We start from the raw sequence: 26619 nt of genomic DNA on the forward strand, positions 1-26619 counted from the left end.
AGATCATTTTCTGCTGTTGATCAGAAAAAGTAAATATTTGGGAGTTTATGAATTCAAAGAAGTCTGTCCCTCTGAAATGAAGAAAGGTGTTTCAGAAAAAAAAACAAAACAGCATATGAATGCTGTGGAAGAACCAAAGAGAATGAAATTGGTATCATAGCCTTGTACAATTTCACTTGCGAGATACGCATTACGGCACTTAAGTTACATATTAAATTCAAAACTTCCATCTTATGCTCCAAAACCAAGCTCTTACTACAGTTTTTGGTTATCAAAGACTACATTTGAGAAGAAATGTTGTCTCCAAATTGTTCCTATTCAGCCACCTTTGACATTTGTAAATAAAAAAGCCCTGATGTACATAGTCACATGACAAATCCTAAATGTTGATCTTTAAGCTACCAGTAAAGTCTTCTTCGATTAATGTCAGGAAAAGTGAACACTTAGGATTAAAAAACCCTGTGTTTCACAATGCCACTCAAAAAAAGAAAAATACATTGTTTATTTTTCCTCTGGCCAGCAATACACTTCCATCAAATCCACAGCTTTTATTGCTTCACGGGTTAGAAATGCGAAGAATAAACAATTGCAGGCAAGCATGCAACACAGCAGGTTTCTTACCCTCAGATCAATTACTCTGTTGTCCAGTCTTGTATCTTGGTTTACAGTAGCTCTTGCATCCTAAATGGTTGTGCAAAAATATATAATGAATACATACACCTCCAACCCCTGCACCCAAAAAAAACCCAACAAAACAAAATAAATGGAGAAAAACATTCTATGGCTAAAAGCCAGGGCTACTTCTAAGTTCAGTAGAATTTCTAGATCATTCTAGAAAGAACACACAGCAAACTGGCAGCATAGCAAAGATTAAGGTGTAACTTCTGCCAGAGGTCACAGGCAGAACTCAGCTATGAGGATCCAGAAGACACACACACAAGATTGCAAATGCTCTGTTTTTGACCTTCTACTGCAGTTCAACAGACATCAAAGCTATGGAGATTTCTAACACTGTTCTGGATAACATAAAGGAAGTAAAATGCATGGCCAGCAAACCCCCAGAATCACTGCATTAAGGCTTTCATGCTTTTGTTCAATTACAAAGACAATAAAAAGTATCTGAGGATGCAAAGTTTTCACCTCCTCTCCTTCCACTTCTGGCCGAACAGCATCATCCAGCTGTAAGGGCAGTCGGGGTTCAGCTAAACTGATCACATAGATCTGAAATTGAGACAGGAACAGAAATAGCATGAGACTCAGCTCAAAAGGAGGTGTGATTTACAAAAGGGTATTTCTGGCATACACTTGAAACAGTGTTTGCATAGGCTGTTAGCTGAAAGACTGTGATTTTATTCAAATACTTGAGCTACACAGGTGCATTCTCATGACAATACTCAAAATGCTTTGTTCTTATTTTCCTTTTGAAAGATTAAAAATGTCTTTTTTCCTTCTGGGAAGCACTGAGTTGAGCAAGTACACACTGCCTGAGGGAAAAGCCTACTGGCATGAACGCCAGGTCTGAAACTACCAGATTTCACAGAGTTTTAGGTTCCGATTCGAGCAAGATCATCCTCTTCTTGTCATTGTTAATGTAATATTTACTTATCATCTGATTATATCTGAAAGAGCCATTTCAGACTGAAAATTTATGAGATACCTAAAATACAGTAAGAAAATGAAAACCACCTTCCCTTGCCTTACAATCTAGTCATAGGTGAATTTGATATTCTTTCAGAAAAATTGAAGCATATGGTAATCTGCACATATATTTCTTCCAGATCTGCAGATTTTCCCCAACCATGTTAGTTAAAATTTACCTTACTGCTCTAACTATAATAGCCCTTGCACTCTACTCTTGAGATGACTGTTTCAGCTGCATTGTAGGCATACAGTTTTGGTTGAAAACCTTTAGAAGGAAAGGATATTACACAAAGGTTTAAATACGCTTTCTATTTAAACAAATTACAAAGTTGCACTTCCTCCAGCCCTACAGCACAAGCTACAGATATTTTAGATTTCAAGAGCTTCTATACTGTTAAGCCAGCGCTTTACTTTTGCTGAGGATTATGTATTCCATTCCATGGTACTAAGGGGAAGATTGTAACATTTCTGATAAAGAAGAAACTTCTGACTTGCACTTAGAATGAAGTAGATGCTTTATTACAGTATCTGCTGCAGTTAAGAATAAAAAACTAGAATTACAATCATTCCCAGCCGAATTATTCTAGTGAGATATTTTATTTTACTTGGTACTGTAATTCAAATGGCAGATAAAAATAGGAAATTCTAAAAATCTGATCTCTTAAAACCAGAAATGTTCATGTACGATACACTGAAATTTGTAGTTTAAAGCAGTGTATTTCTCTGATATAGGACTGCTTATTGACAAAGTTTATATATGCAGATAGACAGACAGCCTAGCAGATAATCTCTCAAACAATTAACCAGTGCTCCATTTGCTAAAAAATTTACCCTTTGAACATGAAGCTCAACATCTTGCTGAGTACAGCCTCCGATTTTCTGATATGCTTTCCTCACAACGCCTTCTACATCCACAATGCTCTCTTTGTTGATGCTGTCAATAAAGATAGGATAGGAGGCTTACTAAATCTCATTGCACACTTCACCAGACTCAGCACCGAGCACTAGGATGTTCACGTACTGTACGGACTGCTCGAACAACAAAGCAGAGTTAAGGATTTATGTAAAGTTACTTATTATATATATAACTGAATAATGAAAGACTTCGCTAAAATATTCCCAGCCACAATAAATTCAAACCGGAAGACTTGGGAGGGAAAGAATTATGATTAAGCTTAGTGCTCACTCATTCTTTTTGTGTGTATATATAAACTGACAAGCTGCACAGTTCTTTTTCTAGGCCACGTACACTCATGCATGTGTCAGCTGATGCAATTATCTGAAAGATGTGTCTTAACCAGCAGAACAACAAACTGAAAGGAAGTCCTAGATCTGGAGGGGAAAATAAAAACTGATTGAGCTTGTTTAAACTACATGACTTGTTACTGCAAGATTCTTGTAAGTCATTTCTTTATGACAAGGGACATCTTAATTGCTCTCTGCTAACAGTCACTAATAGTACATTAAAACACCATATAACATCTCGAAAGTCTTCCAAAAATACGATCTAAAGTATGTGGGCTATAAGTAAACAATAACAAAATCCTCAAGAGTGCTAGGTGAGAAAACGATGTGTATGAGCAGTTTTTACTTAGGTATTTAAGGATACTGGACTTCAAACCAGTAATTTTGTACATATAATCTCACCCCCACTGGAAATACATTTTCACTCTGTCTCTGCTAGCCTGCTTACAAAAGGCCAAATACCATAAAGTATTTCTTCTTACGAAAGCTAACTGCTACAATTAACCTAATCTGTCAATTCTCAGGCCTGGAAAGCACTTTATATACATCAACTGACCACATAAGCCTTTAGAAACAGAAGTAGTTGGCCCAAAATTTAACTGCAAATAATAAGAGGTCAGAGCAAGGATGTTGTCAGACAAGCTGGCTGCTACTGATCTCAGTAAAGCAAAGAACAACTAACAATCTTCAAGTTTAGAAGGCTGGCTTTTTTTTTTCAGTAAGACCCCTCTCTCCATGCCCCAAAAAGCCCAACACACAAAACCCATCCAGCTAAGCTGGAGGGTTGTGAGATATGATTTGGACGCACAGAAGGTATTATCGGACGGGCAGTAACCCCTAGTTAAAGGAGGTAAGGACAAACAGGTACAAGCTATTGCTGATGGTAACTACAGTCCTAATCACTTGCATTTGCATCAGTTTGTCTAGCACCCCTGGAGTAAGTCAGTTTAGGAACTGTGAACAAAATCTGGGTATTCTAGCCCTACAGTCTTTTTGTACAGCTACAGTAAAAGCACATGAGAAACTTACTAGGACTGAGAAATTTCTCTTTAGAAGTATCTATGTTTGAAATTAGTCATTCTCTCACATTTTCAAGGTAGGATTTACCTGGCTAAACAATTAAGTTTATCTTTTTAGTTGGTGTTGGAAACTTGGCTTTCTTCTCTGATAAAGCCCGAGTGGTGTGACTCAGAAGCAGCTGAGATACAAATCACCAAGTGTTGCCAACTACAACTGCTTGCTTGCCCTGCTTTCTATTCTTCCTGAAGCATCCATATCAGCCTTAAGAAAAGCTAGATGGATCTTTGATCTAACCTGGGACAAACTTTTTAACGTTATAATGCTGAGTTCAAATTTAAGTTATTCAACAGAGTTTTTAAATAAAAACAATCAAAATGTTGAAAAATCTGATATTAAAGGAACAGTGGAAAATTCAAGCATCAAAATTCTCAACACTTAACAGCAGCACTGTAAGTAAATTACAAGTAATTAAATAAAGCCAGATTTGAGCACTTGAGTTGATTACACTATTTCTTTGATGGTAATACTTTCAAGGTGACAGAACTCATTGTCAGCTGCTCTAAAAGTTATACAGACCATGGTGCTTCACATGCTTGACTTGCTTAACCATTAGGCAATTCTACACTGCGTAAAATTTGTAAATAGTATGTTTTCTGGTACATTTATGCTCTAAAAGAACTACAGCTGCTCAAATCAATATAATGAACAAATAACTAAATTTGTACAAAGCAGAGGTCGACAGTAGGCTTTAAATCAGAACTCATTTAGTTAAGGGTGAGCTTCCATTCATCTCCATTATTTAGGTGGAAGCAGTACATTCAAGAAAGACGAGGAGAAATGACACTAAGTGCTTAGAAGTACACTCTCTTACAAATGATTCAGTTTAAAACTCCTTAAAAAGACTGAGGCAGCAGTACAAGGCTTTGGATGCAAGAGAACATGATGATAAGAAACACACAGAGAATATATCATGCTAAAATAGTATCAGGTGTACCTATAAATTCCCTTTGGTTTTCAAATAATGAATGTTTAAAAGAATAAACGTTTTATTCTTGTGCTAACTTTTTTTTCCCCTAAGCAGTTCTCCTCTGTTTTTCCCCACTTCCTTTTCCATGTCAAATTTCTGGCAAATGCCCAGAGAACACTACTAATTACACAAATAGCAGTGTCTTCATTGAAAATATGAGTTTCTAATCTGCTGAACAAAAGCCCTCTCACTAATAATTGCAAATAAAAATAATGCTTTAAACTTATTAAAGCAAATTCTCCGCACTGCAAAAAAGAAAATAATAGTTGTAAATGTGTTGTATGATGGACTCATAAGCAGATTACTGATCCCATGGCTGAGAACTGGTGCTACTGAAGTAACTACAGACCTATGATGAAAACATGCACAGAATTCAAGACATGCAAAAGGGTATCATTCTAAAAATACAGGAAGAAACTGACTTTTGCATCATTGTAACTGTAATATTGCTTTGCGAACTTGCATAACAGAACTTTTCAACTTTGCACTTGTGATTAAATGCACTGTTTCTCTCCCTCTAAACTGGAGTTGCAATTAAAATGGTATGTTTCTTAGTCTGGAACACACTGCAAAACTTTAACATTCCTTAGTCATTAAATTTGCCATGATTTTAAGACTTATTTCAACTCAGTTCCTACCTATGTAGATCCCTGTATCCAAATATGCATATATAACTGCCTGGGCACACAATAAGTGCTACCAAGTTTTCTATGGCATAGGACCATCTTTGTATTTACAAATGTTCATCATCTACTCTAAACTTTCATTTGATAATTAGAAAATATGTTTTTGCTAATTCAGACTACATATCTAATCTGGCACAGAAGTAAAAGCTCATGTTTTGAGTTCTGTTTGAACCTTGCTCAGCAAGATCTAGTGCTGTAAAAACCTGAAGTCTGTAACATAGTGCATCAAATGTAAACTACAGAAACCTAGAAGATGCAGCTTTGATCCCACCAGGTAATTCTAAGAATGTTACTGAAATGATAATTTCAGCTCAAGTTACAACAAGAAACACAATGATTTAATTAAATGCCAGTAACTACAGCAAAGCATTCTCTGCAGCACCAGCACTAAGTCATCTAGGTGATTTTCTGATAAAATTTTCTTGGGTAACAAAAAAGACCCAAACAAACCAAAAAAAGTGAACAAGTGGCAGAAAACCATGCCAAAGCTATCACCATTTCCATTAAAGACAACAATACTTCTATCTGTAATTAGTATTACAAAGGACTAGAAACTAAACTGAATGCATGATGCAGAAAGAAAAGACAGATGACATCTTTATATGGTTTAATCCTTAAAGAACCTATGTTAGTAAAAAATTCATGAAGTCCAATGCTAAAAAATTCCTCTGTATAGCAAACTGCTTCTTTATATGTAATGTTTCTTCCAAAAAATCGAGACTATAATTACTAAAATGTCCACTAGATGCCTTACATCCTTCTTAATTATCTGTACATCTATTAGCCAAGACTTTCTCTTTTAACCACAGGATTGCATTATTGCAGTCTGTATGACAACATCTTTCATCAACAGCTTCATGTTGCAAGCTGAACCCCATGCAGGCCTCCCTAAGTGAATCACAATCAACATTTTCTTGAACAAAAGTCTGAAGAATTGGAAGAAACTTGGTTATTTATACACTTTAAATAGATGCTTTACTTAATGGAAGCATCTATACTTGTTCAGACATTTTCTTGGGTTTTTTCTTCAGCCCTGTTTTCTGTAAGCAGACTGCACAAATTATTATATTAATACATTATTAAGTCTAAAAATATGAAATAATTGTCAGAAAACATAATAATCAATGATCCTTTATCTGAATCTCAGTGAAAGCTGAAGGCAATAGAGTTTACTTTGAAAAAAAGAGTCCACTTTGTAAATAGTTGAAAGTATAAATATTTTACACTCAGCTCAATAAAAGCAACTGTAATACTGTCTGCACAAATACAATAAGCATGCATTAAGCCCTCTGAAAGGGCAGTTAACTGACACTGTATACATTAAGACCAGGTAAACCCCTATTCTTATTCTCTTTATTCTAAAAATATAATAATCTGCTTTCTATACCAACATATCTGGGAGAACCTGGGTATCTTCTGGGGAAAAAAAAGCCTATTTCCTTTTAAAGATTTTAAGTAAGAAAATCCACTATATATTTTAAATTTTTTTTCATTGAAAAAAAATCCACTTTATTTCCCTTCCAAATTTACCTAGCTTCACCATCTGTTCATGGCATCTTGCATACCTTTGTATCTGCAAAGTAAATAACTTTCCATTGGCAGAAAATCGTCTTGCATAGGTACCATCAGACTGGGATTTAAATGATTTACTAATTTCTCTTGGACAGAATAGAGAGTTTCCTTTAGTTTCACAGGAAGGCAGACTTGCCTGACCACATACCATTTAATCTTGCAGCTTCACCATCAACCTTTTCCAGTTTGACATATAATCAGACACAAAGACAACAAAAGTGGACAAGATACTCCAGTAATGGTCTAATGACTGGCATATATTACATTTATGGTATTTTATTCCTCTTTTTTAAAACTCAAGAGATCTCCTAGCATAGTAGGTAAGAGAACTGCATGGACTCCTGTTAAGTCAGTTATCTATCATGACCTCACATTTCTCATCATTTACTTTCTTACATATTAGTCCTGAACATATACAGAATCTGAATGAATGATCACCAAGGTACAATTTCACACTGAAAAGCATCAAAGTGATTATTCTAAATTAACACTGGTTACTATACCCTCCTAGCCCCCAGCTCACCATTCCCATTTCTGTGTAACCAGCAAACTTAACAGCTGCAATTTGACATTTTCTTCCAGATCACCGATACAAAAATCAGAAATGCTAAAGAAAGTATTTCTGCAATATCCAACATTTTCCTAGTATTACCAATTTATCTAGCTGAGGAACTTATGTATATTTTTCTACATTGTGAAGTATTTTCCTACAGGTTTACCGATCTTCTACCCCCCCACCCCACCCCGCCCCTCGTCTTTTAAATCTCTTTTCTGGATTTTAATTCTTTAACCTACTAAGAAGAGCCCTCAAGTTACTTTCTGAGTGAGGGTGTATTGTTTCGGCAACTAAATAAAAACCTATCAACTACCTCTCCCAACTGCTATACTGTATCACCTGGCTATGGTAGTGGGGGCTGAAAGGCTCAATGCTGATACAAAAAGAGAGAAAGAAACCCAAAACTGACCACACCCAATACTTTATGGAAAAAAATCAGGTTGATAAATTACTAATTTCATCACTTGGCACCTCTTCTGGCTGAAAGAGACAATTTAACTCTTTCTTTTACACAGCATCCCTTGCAGGGCTAGGCTGAACTTTTTTTCCCCGATGAAAGCTCCTCAGCCGACAATTCAGTATCTCCACTGATTCTATGTTCTTGCCTACGTATGTTCTGAAAGTTCAACTAGAAACTTTCCATAGTTAAACTCACAGAAATGTCTTTGTAAAACTGAGTTAAACCTGTATTAAGTATCTTTCACTAAACAGAATTTACATTCTTATGATAATGGAGATAATTATTATATGAATGTTGCAGGACCACAGAAGGTTATGAAAGTTCTTGGTTTCCATGTGCCAATATCTAAAAGAGGAACTGGTTTGTTTATTTTTTATGAAAAATTGTACAAAAAATGCTCATGATTAAATCAGTTCTCATTAAAATTTAAAGATCCAGAATTCCACAAACTATTTCAAAGGAACTTTTAGACCCAGTATCAAAATGAGAAAGCAGCACATGAAAAATAAAGTTAATGTACTACCACTGAAGAAGTTTATTTCAGTTAAATATGTAAGGTATTTAAGTTAAATGTTTTCTTCAATATTGTTGTTTATTTAATGTGTAGGAAACAAGGAGATGATGAAAAAACACACTGAGAAAAGCAGAGAAACAGTTACTGTTATTTCTAGACATTTAAGACCAGCCTCATCTTCTAGTAATAATGGCATCATTCCACAGCAGGTGAAAACTAGGGGGAAAAGTGGCTGAGACAAGGCATGTACTGTTACGTGCTTCAGGTGTTACTGACACAATGACCACAAGTGCACTTGGAAGTCAGGAACAGCAGCAGCCTATGAAGGATGAGAGGCAGCTGCAATGGTGACATCAGACAAAATTATAGAAGAAGATAAAACATTGGAAAGTCAGAGCATGGCAGGATATTAATAAAATTGGTTTGCTGGTGGGAAGGAATCATGAGAAGATGACTGCACTAATGGTGTTCAAAAAAAACCACAAAGGCAAGCCCCCAAAAGAAAACCCAGAAGGCTGTAGCAGAGAAAGTTTTATCATTCAAAGAACATGGTGAAAAGCATGTAAGCATTTCAGATGCACAAATAATGAGTAAACCATGCATGCTATAGAGAGGCTGAAGTATCTGGATTTAGCTAGCAAATGTTATCACAAAAAAGAAGCAGCATGAAAAGTTCAAAAGACAGTACACACATGAGTGTGGCTACTCATAGAAAATCAGGTCTGTTACATCAAGAAAAGTGGGAAGATGACAGCGAGCTGGAGAGAACCTAAGGATGAGGTTCCATCTGATTTAACAGCTCAGTGCTGCTGAAGAAGAAAGGGGCTTTGCCCTCTACTCTTTACAGATACCCTTTTCTACCATTTACCACTGCTGGTTAGCTCTGGACCTCCACGACCTAGCTGAAATCACTAACCTGACAGAAAACTGAGAAAAAAAAAAGAATAATGAATCACAAAAAGAGTCATGGGAGGCTTACAAGTGGCAGTCAGCACACGGAATAAAAGAGTAAGGACCAACTTCCCTCTCATGAGCTCCTAACCACTGACCTCTGCCACTCCATGAAATGTAAGAAATTAATTCGTGGAGCAAAGAACCACCAAGAAAACTGAAAAAGAAATCTGTTGGAGAGAACTAGAGAATAGGAGAGTAAGCATCACAACTGTAAGAGCTGTTTCACTGTTCTGTAGTGCAAATTCCAGAGTACAGGCAGACTGTTGGTAGGTTAGAGGGAGATGAACTGGGGAACAAGCAGATTATACACTGAATTCTTTTCAAAGATTCTAAGCATTGGAGAGGCGAAACTATTTCATGAAGAAACAGAACACTTCACTTTGGCTCATAAACACCTGTGAACAGCATGCTTCACACTGGCACTGCCAACAGTAAGCACCGCCAAACAAACACTGCTGGTTCTGTTCTCCCATTGCCTTGAACCTCATCAGCAGAAGCATTATCCTAACCTTCTTAACTTGGCTTCTGGAAGTCTATACTATAATGAATCCCTCCTCTCCCTGACATATTGAAGGTTGAAGGCTGTAGCACTTTTGCAGCTAATTAGTGGGGGCTCCCTTCCCAAGCATGAGAGTAGTGCCAAGAACTACACAGAAGCAACTCAAGTGCCACATGTTAACATATTATTGCATCGAATTGATCCACATTTCTATCTGTGAACAAGTAAATATACATGTTTAAAAGCTCCTTTGTCCTGGACAAAGCATTTAGTTAATTTTATATATATATATATATATATAAAAATTAAAAGCATTTAGTACTGGACAAACTGAAAGCACAACCTTGAGGCAAGTAGCAAGGAAAGGTAATTTTTTATCTTTGAGAATAAGACAAAGCAAATAACTGAATTTAAATTGCTGCAACAAACACTTGTTTAATTAGCAAGTCGAACTATTGCCCCAAAAAATATTTTAAAAAGTAACTGAAATCCCTCCTTAAACATTCTAGTTACAAAACTACGGTGCAAGTAAGATTAATCCAGTGCACAGAAGCTACTCTTGGTTTCTTCAACTCAATAAGCCACATGCAATGTGGAACTTCTTCACACCAGTTCTAGCTATAAAAAGTATTACTACACTCGCACATCTTGTAGAAGAAAACCCTGAACATGTGCAGACACACACACCACCACACACAAAATGAAGTGTCCCACTAAGCTCAGCTTGCCAGACTTTTTGTTAGCCAGCTTGAAAGTAAATGCAGGTTGTCTATGGCGAGAGAATGCTGCTTCAGCAGTTCAGAATGAATTTCAAGCCTGTTCTCTGTTTTATCTTTTGTCACTGTAATGTATTCAACCTAATAGTGAGCTGACAATTTAAATAACTACATTTTAAAACAAACGAAGCATTGATGTTAATGTGTGAAAATGGTCCCAACCCCTGGGAGTCCTGGTTCCCACCATTGTTTACTCTGACAACAGGATATAATTGCTTACTTACTTGGCAGCAAACTTTACCATCTGCTTGCTTGCATGCTGTCCCACAGCCACAAGAGCCTGGATATTAAACTGCTGCTGACGCAGGACTAAGAAACACTGCTTCCCTGAATACAAAGAAAAACAACGCAGGTGTATTAAGGACAAGTTACTCGAGGACTTTGTGAATGAGAAAAAAAGCTTTACTACTTTAATATTAACCTGAGCTTTTAAGGGGGTGTTTGTGTGTTTCTCTCTCTCCGTTGCTGCCCCTGCCCCAATAGCTACATCAAACAAGTCAGCTCTGCATGCACAAACACACACACACCCCCCCAAAACACCGAGATAAATCCAGTAATTCTGCTTTACAGCTATAAACATGTGAATGGACATTTTCTAAAAATAACAATCAGCCTTCCAAGATAAGTAATATCTAGACAAAACAAAAAATAGAAATCATAACTTTTTAAATACCTATTGTTCCTCAACTGCAAGAAGCAAATCATACTCTTCCTTGTTGCTTTGCTCACAACTACTTCAAGTATTATAAAAGAAGGTTTTTTCTCATCTTCTCACATTAAAGCTATAGTGTTCACTTTACAAAGCTCCTCTGAGAGAAACAGGGTTGATTTTGCACCACAGGGACTAAACCAACAATGTTCATTCTACAATACACCACACATTCAGAATGAAGGGGAACAAAAGGAGTATTGATTCTGGTGAATGACAAGAACCTAAAAGACCCAAGTTAGAATTCCTGTAAGAGCAATTTATTCATGAACAGCTTTGGGAAAAAGAAGTTAATGGGAATTAATAATAATTTATAAAGAACATAATGCACTTCGTTGACTTTTAAAATGGCTATTTCCAAGTCAACAAAGTTCTTTCTAATCTGTTCAGCTGACAGTTACAATCATTTCATATTTCTCCTCACATCTCTAATAATCATTTACTGCTTAACTTAGATGTAAGGAAACATGGTGATTTAAAATGCTTCTTCCTCAGAAAGAGAAATTAACAAACACTTCATTGTTGTACCAGTATCTGATAAAATGCATCAATATAATTTACTTCCAAGTTCTGACTCATAACATTATAACATTTACATTAAAATGGTGAGAATAGGAAGAAGCCAGAAGCTTTGTTATAGCTCTTTCCCAGTTATCATTGACTTAAGACTATAAAACATTAAAATCAACATGTATCTAACTTGAACACTGACAAGCCAGTTGCAGTTTTCATTTGTAATTATGTAGATTACTATTTCTAACACATAGCTGAAGATAATTTAAAGGGTATCAGAAGATAAATACAGAACATATGACACAGATTCTGATAGAAATAAAAGCAAACATACAAAACTAATACAACATATTATTACAGATTAACATTATAATTATTGGAAATAACTAACCTTGTCCTATGATTGTGATTTCAAATAAAACCCCCAAAAATTTCAACAAAATTAACTCCATATTTTCAGAAATTGGAGTACAAATATTTCTATAGCCCAGGGGCAGCAATATCTAAGTAAAGAAGCCAATATGGTACGGATGTACCTATTTCTTGCAGGCAAACATTACACAACAGATTTAAATCGGAAAATTACAGGCTTCAGAAATTAAATAGAGCCTTCAGAGGTACACACACCTGTGATCCAGCAAGTCAACAAATTAAGTACAATTCTTCCATAGGACACAATATGGTAACTTTCTTTGGATAAGCTAGGCATATCTCACATCTTTGACATCTAAGTATTTCTTACTTACAATGTGGTTTGATACAGTATTTCCTAGAAAATTGTGTTTGTCTCCATGATTTTAGTCACACATCATTCAGTAAAATATGACTGAAGTTTCAGCAATGATGCATTAGGTGTTCAAACAAGGAATACACAGCTGAAGACAGCAACAATGTAACTCAACTAGTAAGTATTTAAGAAGATAGTGAAATAAATGGAGGGACCTGCTATCCTATGGATCAGAACAAAGTCTGGCAGTTGTACTTAATCCCAAACACTAGAAGTCTGACCAATATCTGCATTATAAAAGGACTCAAATCTTTTTGTCATGAGTAACAGTAGTTGTTTTCATAAGGAAAGAGAATGTTTTGTAGAATATAAACATTTCTAATCACACAGAAGACAAGTGATCAAACAAACCCCACTGATAGGAGTAGTTAAAATATCACAGTTACAAAGATAGAAGGAGGAAACAGAAACTTTCCCAAAAGAGCTGAAGGCGTGCAAAATAAGGTATCAAAAAAGACAAGCCATAATCAAATCTAGTTCATGATTAGATGTCTTTCCAGATCAAGAGACAGAAAAAAGGAAGAATCAGAGTGAGAAAAAAATTGGGATTATGGGATGTTCTCCCCGTGTTTCAAAATATTTACAGGGTATTTAAGTGAACAGTGTAGAGATCAACTTTACTGACATTCAACAGTAAACTACTCTGTTTCTATAAAAAAACCAATACTGTGTCCCACAGGAATGCCTAAAAAGACAAAAAATTTCAAAAGAAATTTGGTTAAAAAGGTCTGACTTGGTCTATTGCAAGGAGCTTTTAGTCACTGAACCAGTAAGAGAAGACACCACACAGAGAATCCTGTCAAAAGTAAGTACATAAAACCAAACAGGAATCCATTTCCTTTCTTGGATGTAAGTACCGAATGACACAAGACTTCATGAAAGGAAAGGATGTAAGGAATGAATATGTACAAAGAGTAAAAAATGTTTAGTCATATCAATTAATACATTGCTACTTGCAGACATCTGCCAGCAAAGAGAAAACTTTATACGGTTTATTATAAAATTTGGTCTAGTATTTAAATTGCTCTTGGTGGTACTCTTTATTTTCAGACATACTATTCTGATGTTTTAGAAACCTTTACATTTATAAACCAAAAACATGTTCAGGTCTAACATACTGGGCAAGTCCCAGATGCCTGGCAGAACCCAGAATGATTTCCCAACCACTTTTCAATGACAGACATGATCAGTAGCTGAGGCTGGCTTTAAAATAAGGCCAGAAATAACATTTATTCAATCTACGATAAAAACCACAGGGCCTCAAGCACTTTAATTTTGGTACAACCCACAGAAATTCCCAACACCCCATTCTTTACACATCCTTCAATTAATTTCCATCAGATGCCATGAGTGGCTTGCTATACAAGACAGCTGGATTCTGCAGTTGTTCACATTAATTTTTTTTGGTTTATTGGTCAGAACTAGACCAGGTTAAATAAAGGGTATGTTGGTTATTTAGGAGTCAATTCGAGCTTCTGAGAAAGCTATTTTTCTGCAAGACCTTCCTTTCCATAACTGTAGGAACAGCACCATGCGTGTGGGAAAGGCTAATATTACTTTTTACTCTTAAACATTTGCTTTTCTTGTAAGATTCTTTCCCCTAAAGCTTGAGTAAACAAGCACATGGCATTCCCTAGCAGCATTCCCTGAATGTGTGAATTGTTCTGTGTTGTCACACCAAGTCTGAACAAAAAGCACAATCAATAAATTGAGATTCATGCCAATAGTCAACTCCTTTTGCTTTCATTCTTCAGGCTATGTTAAAGAGTTTTGAAAATAAACACTGTTATTTCATGAAAAACAAGTTTTTCCTGAGGTCAAAGAGGAAGGATGACAACAAGCTTCTTTTAACTTAATATTACCATGTTACATATATGTTACTCTAACTGAATTAAATGCAAGATATCCTATATAAATGCAATACAGGGACAATAATAAACAACCATTGAACTTTATGTTGTTTTCACAGTCTGCATAGACACCTGTCTTTATACAGTAAATTCTGTTAATAGTCTAAACTCATCCTACAATTGCAAAAGAAAAAGCCATAAGGATACTCTTATTTGTATGCTGATAGTAACATTTAAATTAAATAGATTATTTCCTGTCTGAGCAACTTCAAGTTGTAACGACCAAAGCTTTTACAGCTTTTGGAGTTTACAATTTCTATACATACCTAAAAGAGATTTCCATGTAAGAACACACATTACAGAACTATTGAGGAAATCACAGAGAACTTCCCAAATTTAAAGATTTAAAATGTGCATTGTATGTATATATTTAGATGCAGTTCCTTATTTTAACAGACTGCAGTATGGACACTCATTAAGAAACACACTTTTTAAGAAAATGAAGCCTCCAAAAGAGAAATTAATCTGGTCATCTGTGACAATATTCTGTACTGGATTCTCTCCCCTAATTCGCACTATTCCCAATTCTAAGACTACTGTTAAGTTTCATTTGCAAAAATAATTTCTTTATATATGCTCTTTTCTTTCAACTCTTGGGAAGACAAGGTATTTATATCTCACTACAGAGCTGCCAAACATAACCGAAACCAGTACAACAGTTGTCAGCATCTGATGTCAACTGAAAAGGCCAAAGCCTATTTAAGTTTGCATATGGCAAACTGATCTCCAGAGAGCACTTCTGATCCCAGGGAAGAAATATGGCTGTCAGACGGCCAAGTACGACAGCCCACACTACTGAGAACCTATAAAAGGATTTTCCCTTTGTCTTGTTAAAGAAAGATGAGGTTTCTTACTTTATGTTCATATTCATATAATCAGATACTGGTAACTGAAAGTAAAAATTCTGAGATTTTTAACACAGATTTTTGTTTCCTGTCAAAGAAAAGGTATAATGAAAATATTCATACGCAGCAGAATAAATATGGCCCGTCTGACAACTGAGCCATTTAAAATAAAGATACGTTTTACAGCAAAAGCTTGTAACTGTTTTGTCTCAAAACTACTGACACCCAAATGAGAATGACGAGAATATTTTTAAATTCCTATTATTTACAATTGTCCACACATTATTTAATAATATGATAAAACCGATATTCACTTTTACTACAATGTAACAGTAATACCCAATTTCCACTGAGCTGAAAATAAAATTTCCTTTTCCCATCTTGGGAAAAAGAGAGGCTGAAAAAAAAGAAATTAACTGAACACGAAGTAACCAGGTAGCAAAGTCTTGTATGCAAGGCATAACTAGCAGGCCATGAAGCCAAAATAAACATTCAGGTTACACTACCAATATGAGAAAATAAAAATAAAAACCCTGGAGGCATCTCACCTTTAGCTCTGCTTGTATGAATTCTGCCACGAACCCAAACCACTTCATCAGCCTTCTCCACTGTCAAATCTTTTATACGAATCAAAGCTCTATCTAAATCACAGAAAAAACCACATTTTAAAACATTTTTCACTTTAAACTCCAAATACAATTTCTATCATTACTAGAATTTATCATAAATCCGAAACATAATTTTTTGTAACTACAGCATAATAGACGTACTGAGAACACTTAAGATCCCATTTCCTTCTCAGTGAATTGTACTTGATCAAGTAGTTTAAATTGGTTCAACCCTATTGTTTGACTTATATGCAGGGGTCAAACTACACTAAAACAAAAACAAGACTTACTGTGGTTCACGGATGGCAGGACCCAGCATGACTACACTATTTTTGATAAGACTTCGCTGTGCTGCACTGTACTACCTGCACTTATTAGGCTGAATTTCTGCTGGCAGGTGTCTGTCCTCCTCCACTGTGCAACATGAAAGTTGCAAAACAAAGGCTCAGAGATGACATAACTATTCCTTGTATCTAAGTAAGTATCACCATAAAACAATTATTATTTAAAATAAAAAAGAGAAACCACAAATAAATGTGTATTAGAAATTAAAAAAATATTTACTTTGATAAAAACAACATCATTTTGGAGCAGTAAAAGTATTAATGTGTAAAACCAGTAAAAATTATTTTAAGGGACAATCTCTTTGACAACCTGCTAAGCACTACTATCGTAGGAGCCAGCATTCATCAGAAAGAACCCTTCAAATTCTATGAACTCAAGAAAGCTAAATAACAATAGAAATGCAAGGTTTGGAAAGGACAGTTTCTGGATAGTAAAGGAAAAAAAAATACACAGGAAAATATTTTTTAAATAAATCAGGACATTGAAAATTGTGTAAAACCATTATGAACTGCCAATATACTGGCTGCATGCCACTGTTCCTTGAAATGTACTTGTTTAATTGTATTTTTCAGTAGATTTTTGGCCAAATGTATATTTGCAAGGTTTCAAACATTTATTTCTTAGAGTTTCTACAAATCAGTGGACATACTGCATAAAACCTCAACGTTCTAATGGCTGCACTTACTCATTTACAGTTCACACGTGGTTAAAAACACTGCTTTTTAGACAAAGAAAAAAATCTTCAATGGAAATACTGATCCTTATGGGTCTCTTCCAACTAGAGATATGCCATGAGTCTATTGGGAGATTCTGTGATATGTAACACAAGCAAATTCACCTTCTGTCTTTCCTCAGACTTCTCCATTGTTTCAAAACAGCATTAAATTTACTGAGGCACTTCCACACTAGACTTCTTCTGCCAGAACTTTTCCAAAGTTTGCCTACCCCAGGTTACCATCTGCCATTCTGGACTCCTTCCCTCTGACTCCTGAGTACCAGTCACAGCTTGTCCTGCAAGCCTATTATTCTGCACTGGGAATTTAGGGGGCTGAAAATGTTTATTAGCTTATGCTCAGGGCAATGCAGTTTTTTATTCACAGATAGACATTAAAACCAGAACAAAATGAAAGTGCACAGAGTAACGTGATAGGAAATTGACTCAAATGTATTAATAATATGTGCATGTGTGTGTGTGTGTGTGTGCACACGCGTGCACTGGGGAAGGGAGAAAGGGAAATAAAGATGTTATCACTTGCCAGCAACTTCTGATATTCAAACTTTACCAGCATAGCACTATAGGAAACATGCAACCAGCACAACCCATAAGCTTTAGTCTAAGAGTTTGATATTCAGACAGTTTAAATTACCTCAGTCCACTTAAAACTGTATTGTTAGAAACTTAAAACATTTTCCAGGCACAGAATGAGGTGTTACCCTTTTTATGGATCCTTAGCGTTTCAGGAACCATCTGCATTAGATAAATATTTTTAGAAATCTTTTGGATACATAATGGTTCATGCTTCATCAAAACTAAACAAGGCATGTTTAACACAAAATTTTATATGTTATGAATTGTTAAAAAATATTTCACCTTTCATAAAAAGGGTAATAAAACAATATAAAAAAAGAGACTTTATAAAGTAATTTTTTCCAACAGCAGATCACAGAATCACAGCGTGGCTGAGGTTAGGAGGGAACCTCTGGAGGTCATCTGGTCCAACCCCCTACTCAAGCAGGCTCTAGGTGGACCTAGAGCCCGTTCTCCAAGACTGCATTCAGTTTTTTTAACATCTCCACAGAAGTAGACTCTGCAATGTCCCTTGGCAACCTCTGCCCATGCTCCGTCACCCTCACAGTAAGAACTGTTTCCTGATGTTCAGAGGGAACCTCCTGTGTTCTTGTAGGTGCCCATCGCCTCTGGTCCCGTTAATGTGCTCCACTAAAGAGAACCAGATGTAGCAACTTTTACATCAGTTTGTTTCCCTTCTTCAACACTTCCTGAATCTAGTTGTCTTTTCCTCTCATTTCTAAAATGCCAGTAGTTCATGATAATGTCTCATCTGTTAGTGTAAGCAATCGTTTGTCTTCATCACTGATCTTCTCTCGTCCAGTCAACATACTGTAGCTTACATCTTCCCTTTGTACTCTCACATATTTCACCTGGATTTCTTTTCAGGTAATTTCTACCTCTTCCACAATAAAAATAAAGCTTCCTTAAGGTCCTCTCACCATACTCTTCAGACTACCACTTACTTGTACTTTCACAAATGCAAGCTATACTTACATTTTCTGTCTTACTGCCACATAAACACTTACAATTAAACAACACAAAGATAAAAGACATTTTAAATCGTGCTATAGTTGTAGTAAAGACAAGGGAACAAAGATTTTAAATGAAGTTTAAATGAAACACTCTAAGACTGAAATTACACTTCCAGCTCCAATTCAATATTCATACTACCTCAACTTCATTGCCATTTTGTATCATGTTTATGGAGAAACTGTATTTTTTCGTTTCCTTCCTGTAGAGCACAATCTTTTCTTTTCAATATACTAAATGTCCTTCTCTTTCTCTCAGAACTCTAACCTCTTCTAAACATGGCAGGAGAGGATAAAAACCCCAAAAGATGTGCAGGTTATACAAGACAAAATCGCTTTTCCATCCCCATTCCCTGCCTGTCACATCAGCCTATTTACCAAGTTCGTTTATCTTGCATCACGGAGTTTTGAGCAGTATGACAAATATTTCTGCTGTCTCTGTGAAGTGCCAGCATCTTTACAATGTTGGATAAATTTGAAAAAGAGAAGGTAAGTTTAATAAAACAAACTGAAAGCCAAAAGCAGCATAAGATGAAAGCAGCTTCCAGGGAGGGGAGATTAACGTAATGGGGCTGAAGGGAGAAAAAGGGAAAGGCAAATGGAGCTTTACTAGCAATCATAGCCTCAAGCAGGCAGGAAGGATTTAAAGACATGATGTAACAGGAAGCAGGAATGTCAGATAGCCAGTTCAGCTAACATTAGTAGAAGAAAGACTGAAGTGGGCCAAGAATGAAGACACAGATGCGTGTGTGTGAGGTCAGTAGAGCTGGGTGGAGCATTTATGCAATTACTTTGTGAATGTGTGAAGAGTTTTAATTTGCCCGCAGAGGAACAAGAATCTATGAGTATGGCAAAAGGACAATACGCCTATCTCTTGGAAAGGGAGTAATTTTCTCTGATCACCCTAACCTTTTTAACTTCTCATGTCCAGCCTGTGTCCTCGGGACAGTGCAGCTACTACAGCAAGCCTAAAAGCAATAACAGCGCTGCAGACATCCAACTGAGCTCCTACCCGCATCTGTGCTGTTTGTGTTGTGTCAGCCCCAGTTACCAGACGGTATGTGGATCTGCACATGTCATACCACAATTTGTTATTCTGACTTAGAAATGGCATGTATCCACACACACTTCAGAAACAAACAAAATTAATACTGTACAGACGGATGGGAACACTCGCATTTGTGCTTCCCCATCACCCCCTGCCGCAAGCAGTAGGTCCTCCAAGACATTCAATGCAAGCAGAATAATGTATCAGTAGCATATATACACTACTGATGATGAATGAGGACTTCACTGTCCAGTGAATCCTTTGATAAGAGCTCTCCATGGCAGGAACTACTGAATCTTTAAATAAGAGGGAATTAGTCTCAAGGAAGGGACTAGGCTGATCTTAAACTTATTTATTACAGGCATTTTGGGTTTTATCGTTACCTTATTTTGGAGTTCTGGATAACCATCTTCCAAAAAATGGAACAGCAGGAGTGTTGTAGATTGTATTTTAAGCCCAATAGAAAACCTATTCCACCTTGTCCATACATTGGCTTTCTTTATTTTTAAATGAGGATCAAAGAGTCAAGGGAAAACAGATCTAAATATAGCACTCAGCCTTTTTCATATAATCTCCTGTAGCTTTTTTCACCTTCCTTCTCAACATAGTTTATTTCTCCACAGTATTTTTGAGCGGTTTTTTTTGAATATGAGACAGTTGGCAGAGTAGTCTTTCTCCATGAGAACAGAAATTAACCCACCATCTCAATCTACCACGTTGGGTCTCTCACACAGTTGTTTGCTATGGGGTGTGAAACTGGCAGAGGAAGAACAGTTTGCAGAAACTCTAGTGAGCCAAATGCCATCACAGAAGAGCACAGGGGAGAAGACCCAAGTGGGCAAACTTTCAGCCTACAGTCAGCAGTACAGGTTAATCAGATGCTAACTTGAAGAAGTTCCCTTTTTCTTAATATTATACCTTTTAAATTGCAACTGCACACCAATTTATGGATTGTTACATGGTTACAACTTAACTATGGATGGCTGCGTTCCTGCCCCTTCCAGCAGTCACCAGACCCCCAGCTAAATTCTTTCGTTTTGCTAAGCTGCTTAAACACGTTGTTACTATTAACATGTTGAAACATCAGCAGAAGACTCAGTGTCAGGAAGAGGGAGACCACTGCAGCCAGCAGCTGGGCTGGCTTACAATGGGATTTCAACTTTGGTTCCCTGACAGGCAGTATGTATTTTATTCAATAATGACTGTTAATACAGCCTCCAGTGATTTTCTTGTCCTGTTAGGTTCTTAACATAATGTTCCCCTTCAGATGGTTTCAACCTATGATTGCTTTTGTGGCTCCTCCTCTTCCCTACGTTCTGCATTCCCCGTCCTAAAGCAGGTCAACCAAAACAATTCAGAGGAGAAAAAAAATCACCTAATCACCGATGATGTTCCTTTTTACGTTTCACTATGAAGAAGCTGCAAGAAGCCAGTCTATTACCTTCCCTCATTCCTGTTTCATACATTGAATAATATGAAGATTTATATTTCTGGGATATTGGCATGGAAGATTGCTCTCTACCTGACAAGTCTTGCTGAAACCCAATTCCCCATCAGTAGAAAATGAGGATTTCCAGGATTCACAGTGGTGTGAATAATGATAAAACTCATAAATATTAATATGTAATATTAATGGATTTGGTGCTCATATGTGGGAGTAATGAAGGCTGCGTAAGCAGACAGATATCCTACTCAGAGAGACAGCAGTGCTGTTGCAAGCCATAGCAGAACTTACTCCAAACAAAGAAAAAACCTGACATCTCAGAACTCAGTACATTATAAATAGTAATAATTTAATCCATAAAAAGTCAAGCCTGCAGTGGTGGACAAGCTGTGTAGGGTGTGGTCCACGCAAGGGCAAAGACTGAGATTCCATAACCTCTCTGGACCTAATTCCAATATCCAACCATAATCATGATTTTTTTTTTTCCTTCTATCTAATCAGAATTTGTTCTGTGTTCCAACTTGCACCCATGACTTTATGTCCAATTACCACATACCTTCAAGAGTCTGGTTTTACCCTCTCTACACCCTCCCATTAAACAGCTTTAAATGGTAGTAAGATGAGCTTTCTCTTCTCCAGGCTGATCAACTCCAGCTCCCTCAGCCTCTCCTAGAAGATCCTGTGCTCCAGTCCCCTGAGCAATTTGGTAGCTCTCCACTGGACAGGCTCTAATGTTTTCCTTGCATTGGAAAGTCCAAAAATGAACACAGCACTCCAAATGCAGCCTCAGAAGTGCCAAATGTATTCAAATAAAGGGAAAGAATGGGAGCAGGATTTGAATGAAAAAGTTTGGTACATAATTTCTCAAACAAGTACTGAAGATATAAAGTACATAACTTCTTTTTTCCTTCTTCCCCACCCCCCACCTCCTCTTTTTTAAAAGTTTTTTTAGTTTTTTAACTAACCTGGTTTATCTTGGGATTGTATCATTGATGACACTCCATATCTTTCCTTAGCATAATCCTAAAATGGAGGTGAGAAACATATATCAAAGAAGCATATACAGAAAGATGAACAAAATCATTACAGAGTTAACTCAGGTAATCCGAAACAATTAGCTGCAATATTAAAGTAAATAAATTCTGTTTTAGACTCTTAAAAGATACACAAGTGAGATAATTGTGCCCTGTAAGAAGAAACCAAGTTCCAACAACAACAAACATGCATTAGAATCATTATTTGCTACACAGAAGTTAGTAAGACCCTACCCCTGAAAAAATACGAGTCCTACAGAAGCAGATCCATTAAGTACTTCTTTCCCATATTCAGGCACATTAAGAAATCCAGCATATTGCATAGTATTATGACAGCCAAAGCAAGCTTGTCTGACTACTAACAAAATCTGTTAGATAAGACATAGGGGGACACGGCCTTTTCATTAAAAAGATCGCAATTCTAGTCTCCCAACTACGCCCACTCATTTCCAAATAAAAGAAGCCTTGGTTTATTTAATTTATTCTACTTTATATATGAACCTAAGTTCATTCTAAATACTTTACTGGGGGAGGGCAGAGTGTCTTCATTTCTGTGCTTTTGGTGAATTGCAGCCCATGTATAGTTTTACAGAAGCCACTTATACTCAGAATTCTGTATTGCTGATGCATTTTTGGCCTTTCAAAAGCAGAAGTGATTTTATAACAAACTGAACCGATGCTCGCCTTTAATACTTTTTTTTTTTCCTTTAAGAAATACTGGCCTACAATTTTTCAACACAGCTCTGTGATCTTCAAGTACAAGACAGGAACACCTGCCAGGCCAGGAGCCACCGGCAGCCCTGCATAAGTGGCCTGCTAGGAAGCAGCAGCAGCCCAGACGCTTCTGCAGGGGGCTGCAACGGGGAAAGGCTCCGGGACAGGGCAGGGCTGTGCAGTTTCCCATCGCTCAGGCAGGGCCTCCTCCATCCACAGACGCGGGGAGCGGGCTCCGGCGGGGCTCTGGAGACGCTGTGTGACCGGAGAGGGGCTGAGCTCCTCAGTGAACGATGAGCCGACTGCGCCTGGCCGGCCACGGGGGAGGTGGGCAGGCAGAGCATAAAGCAAAGCCAGCTCTGCCCTTGGGCCCGGACAACCCCCCCTCGGGCCCGGCCTCCCCACCCCGCGGGGGACGTCGCCGCCTGCCCCCCAGCGCCGGCCCCTGCAGCGGCTCCAACACCGCGCTAGGCCGGACCCTGCCCCTTCCCCCTCTCGGGACGGGCAGCTGCGGCCGCCCCCTCCCTGCGGACACCCACATCAGCCGGCGACGAGTCGTCGCTCTCCGGGCGGCGGTCCTGGCCCTGGCCGCGGCCGCCGGCGCTCGGCATCCTGCAGCGGCCGCCACTGCCCCTCACGACTCGGCACGGCCCGGCCCCGCGCGCCACGCTGCTTCCGCGCCGCCGCCTCTCGCGAGAGTTGGCAGCGTGGCGGCAGCAGCGCGAGAGTGCCGCGCCCGTCCCGCGCCGGCCGACCTATCGCGAGAGCTGCGCCACCACCCCGGGGCTGTTGCCAGCGGCGGCCGGGTCGCGCGGGGCCGACGGCTGCTGCTGCTGCTGCCGCGAGGCTGGGCGGGGCGGGGCGGGGCGCGCGCTGCTGTCAGCCCACGGTTCCCGCCGCAGCCGCCTGAGCGCCGAGGGAGATGTGGCGGCGCTGCCTGTGGCAGCTGGGCCGGGGTTTGCCGCCCCCCTCCCCTCCGCAGTAGGCGAACAGCAGCCGAAACAGGCGTTTTCACCAAAGTGCCATCGTCCCGACGAGGCTCAGCGCCTCCAGTCATGGCCTGTAGCAGAGGTGTGCTGATGTGGGCCAGGGCTCTGCGGCTGGGCAGTGGCTGGATTTGGTCCTCGCTCGCCCTGCGGTCAATCTGGCATGTTACGGCCTGAGGTAACGTGAGGTGGCTAGCTAATGTGCCCGGCTCAGCTTGGCCGCCAAACTTCTGTCTCACTGGCAAACTCGGTTTGCCAATGCTAACCCCGATAGCAGTTTAGTCTCCTGTCCCCCAGCTAATCCCACTCTTTATTATTAGCTAAAACCCAGAGTAGGTCTGGTAGTTTGGTGAGAATGAACATTAGTGCAAATCCAGGTGTTTCCCTGCAGCTGGGTGCTTAAATCAATGCTGCAGTACTGAGGCCGGGGCTTTGCTGCAGGTGGCAACTTTCAAACAACAGAAATCAAAGTTGCAAGCAACTGTTGAGTCCTATGGCCATAGATAGTTTATTTTGTACAGGACAAGAAGTAGTTAGCTGTCCTGATTTAAATTGCAGTTTTGAATTTTCACATTTGACTAACTAATCCCTCTTGCGGTATCGATTAGAGTTCTTCATTTCCTGTCCTACACTTGTTTATTTTACAGTGCTTAGTACTGCCTTGGTTCAGCATCTCTTCTCGTGGGAATCCCCTTGCAAAGTTCCCCTTCTGCCTCCGTCTCAGAGAATTAGGCACTTCACCATAAGACCACATAGCTTTCACAAAATCTTTTCTTCTCATGCAAAACACTGTTGCAAAAAATTAAGATCCAGCAACAGAGGCGGCAAATCACAGTCAGTTTTCATACCTCCTTACCACAAGAAGCAAAAGTTCTGATAGTAAGGTATCATGTAGTGTACTTACACGCTAATGTAATAGTAACAAAACGTGGGTTTCTTATAGCATGTCAGTTAGGTCTTTTCTGTTAACCTGCCACTTAGAGCACGAGGCTGAGCAGAGCTGCTGCTGAACGTTAACTAACAGACAGATGCAAATCTTGTGCCTTGCTGCAGAGTAGACAGTACCATCTGTATGACTGAGTGCTCTGTAATTCTCGGCATTTCACTGACTGCCACGAAATTCAATCAAAACAAAACAACTCTGTAACCCTTACTTCTATGCTGTGAGCCTTCCAAAAGTGAATAGTGTAATGAGTATTTCCTCTGGGGCAAATAACCCGAAGGTGGTTCTGAAGCAAAAACCCTTTTAATATAATGAGGATGTTAACTGAAAAACAAAACGTGACCATTTAAAGGGCACCATACCAAATTATGCCATTTTCAAGCTTACAGAAGAAGCATTTTCCAGAGTTCGTGCTCTCAGGTCATTTGTCCAGAATCCCTTTGTCTTGCAGTGCATATGCAGATTTTTTGAACAAAATTTTACAATACACTGAAAACAGAAAAATAAATTCATTTTAGGAAGAATTACTGACAATAATAATTTCATATTTGGTGAAATATACCCCCTCAAAATTCTCCGTTTAATTTGGGTGTGCACCAAAAATTTATTTTTCCATATCCCTCTCACTAAATTTATCACAAGTCTTCTGTTAAGAAAGCAAAATACTACATGCAGATGATGTAGCTCATCTGCTGTACCTTCTGTTTCATTGCACTATTATTGAAAATCACGTAATTGGGGCAGTACCTGCAGTGAACCTTAGAGTGATAAGTAGGAGCAAAGCTGGTGCTGGGCTCGGGTGGGGGGTGGAGGGGCTGGGGGACCTGCTGGGCGGCCAGTGCTGTCCCTTGGGCCTTCACTGAGGATTACCAAATGGAAATGACATCACCCGCAGCCAATCGGGGGGCCCCGGGGGTACAGCTGGATGGAAGCCATATTCCACTTAAGTAACAAGACATGACATACCATGTGCTAATGCTAAATAATTTATCCCTCAGGCATATAGTGAATTGCCAAGCCAAGCTGAGGCCTGGTCAACAGTTTGTAGTTTAAATTAAAACTGGCTTTTCCATCTTAAAAGGAGGGAGGGGGTTGTCAACTGTTATGATCAAAAGTGGAATGCAGAACTCAGTTTTTTTACTCTCCTCTCCTCTCCTCTCCTCTCCTCTCCTCTCCTCTCCTCTCCTCTCCTCTCCTCTCCTCTCCTCTCCTCTCCTCTCCTCTCCTCTCCTCTCCTCTCCTCTCCTCTCCTCTCCTCTCCTCTCCTCTCCTCTCCTCTCCTCTCCTCTCCTCTCCTCTCCTCTCCTCTCCTCTCCTCTCCTCTCCTCTCCTCTCCTCTCCTCTCCTCTCCTCTCCTCTCCTTGTCTCTTCTCTAATTTGATGTAATCAAAACACTTTTTAGTGATTTTTGGGATGTACTCCACATATCTCTATTAATATGCAGGAAGATCTTAAAGGAAGTAT

At 38.6% G+C, this 26619-nt stretch overlaps 1 protein-coding gene across 1 annotated transcript in view; it reads right to left on the bottom strand.

Annotated features, from left to right (window-relative positions):
- Positions 1-23917, bottom strand: part of DARS1 (aspartyl-tRNA synthetase 1) — a 41409-nt gene extending 17492 nt beyond the window's left edge. The window contains exons 1-7 of the mRNA XM_056348781.1: positions 23766-23917; positions 22444-22501; positions 16263-16355; positions 11175-11277; positions 2473-2575; positions 1141-1221; positions 622-681 (exon numbers count right to left, since the gene is read on the bottom strand). Of these exons, the coding sequence (XP_056204756.1) occupies positions 622-681; positions 1141-1221; positions 2473-2575; positions 11175-11277; positions 16263-16355; positions 22444-22501; positions 23766-23837 (570 nt within the window). The 5' untranslated portion in view covers positions 23838-23917. The remainder of the gene's footprint in view (positions 1-621; positions 682-1140; positions 1222-2472; positions 2576-11174; positions 11278-16262; positions 16356-22443; positions 22502-23765) is intronic.
- Between the last annotated feature and the right edge of the window lie 2702 nt (positions 23918-26619).

The sequence above is a fragment of the Falco biarmicus genome, chromosome 8 (genome assembly GCF_023638135.1).
Source record: "Falco biarmicus isolate bFalBia1 chromosome 8, bFalBia1.pri, whole genome shotgun sequence".
Lineage (NCBI taxonomy): Eukaryota > Metazoa > Chordata > Aves > Falconiformes > Falconidae > Falco > Falco biarmicus.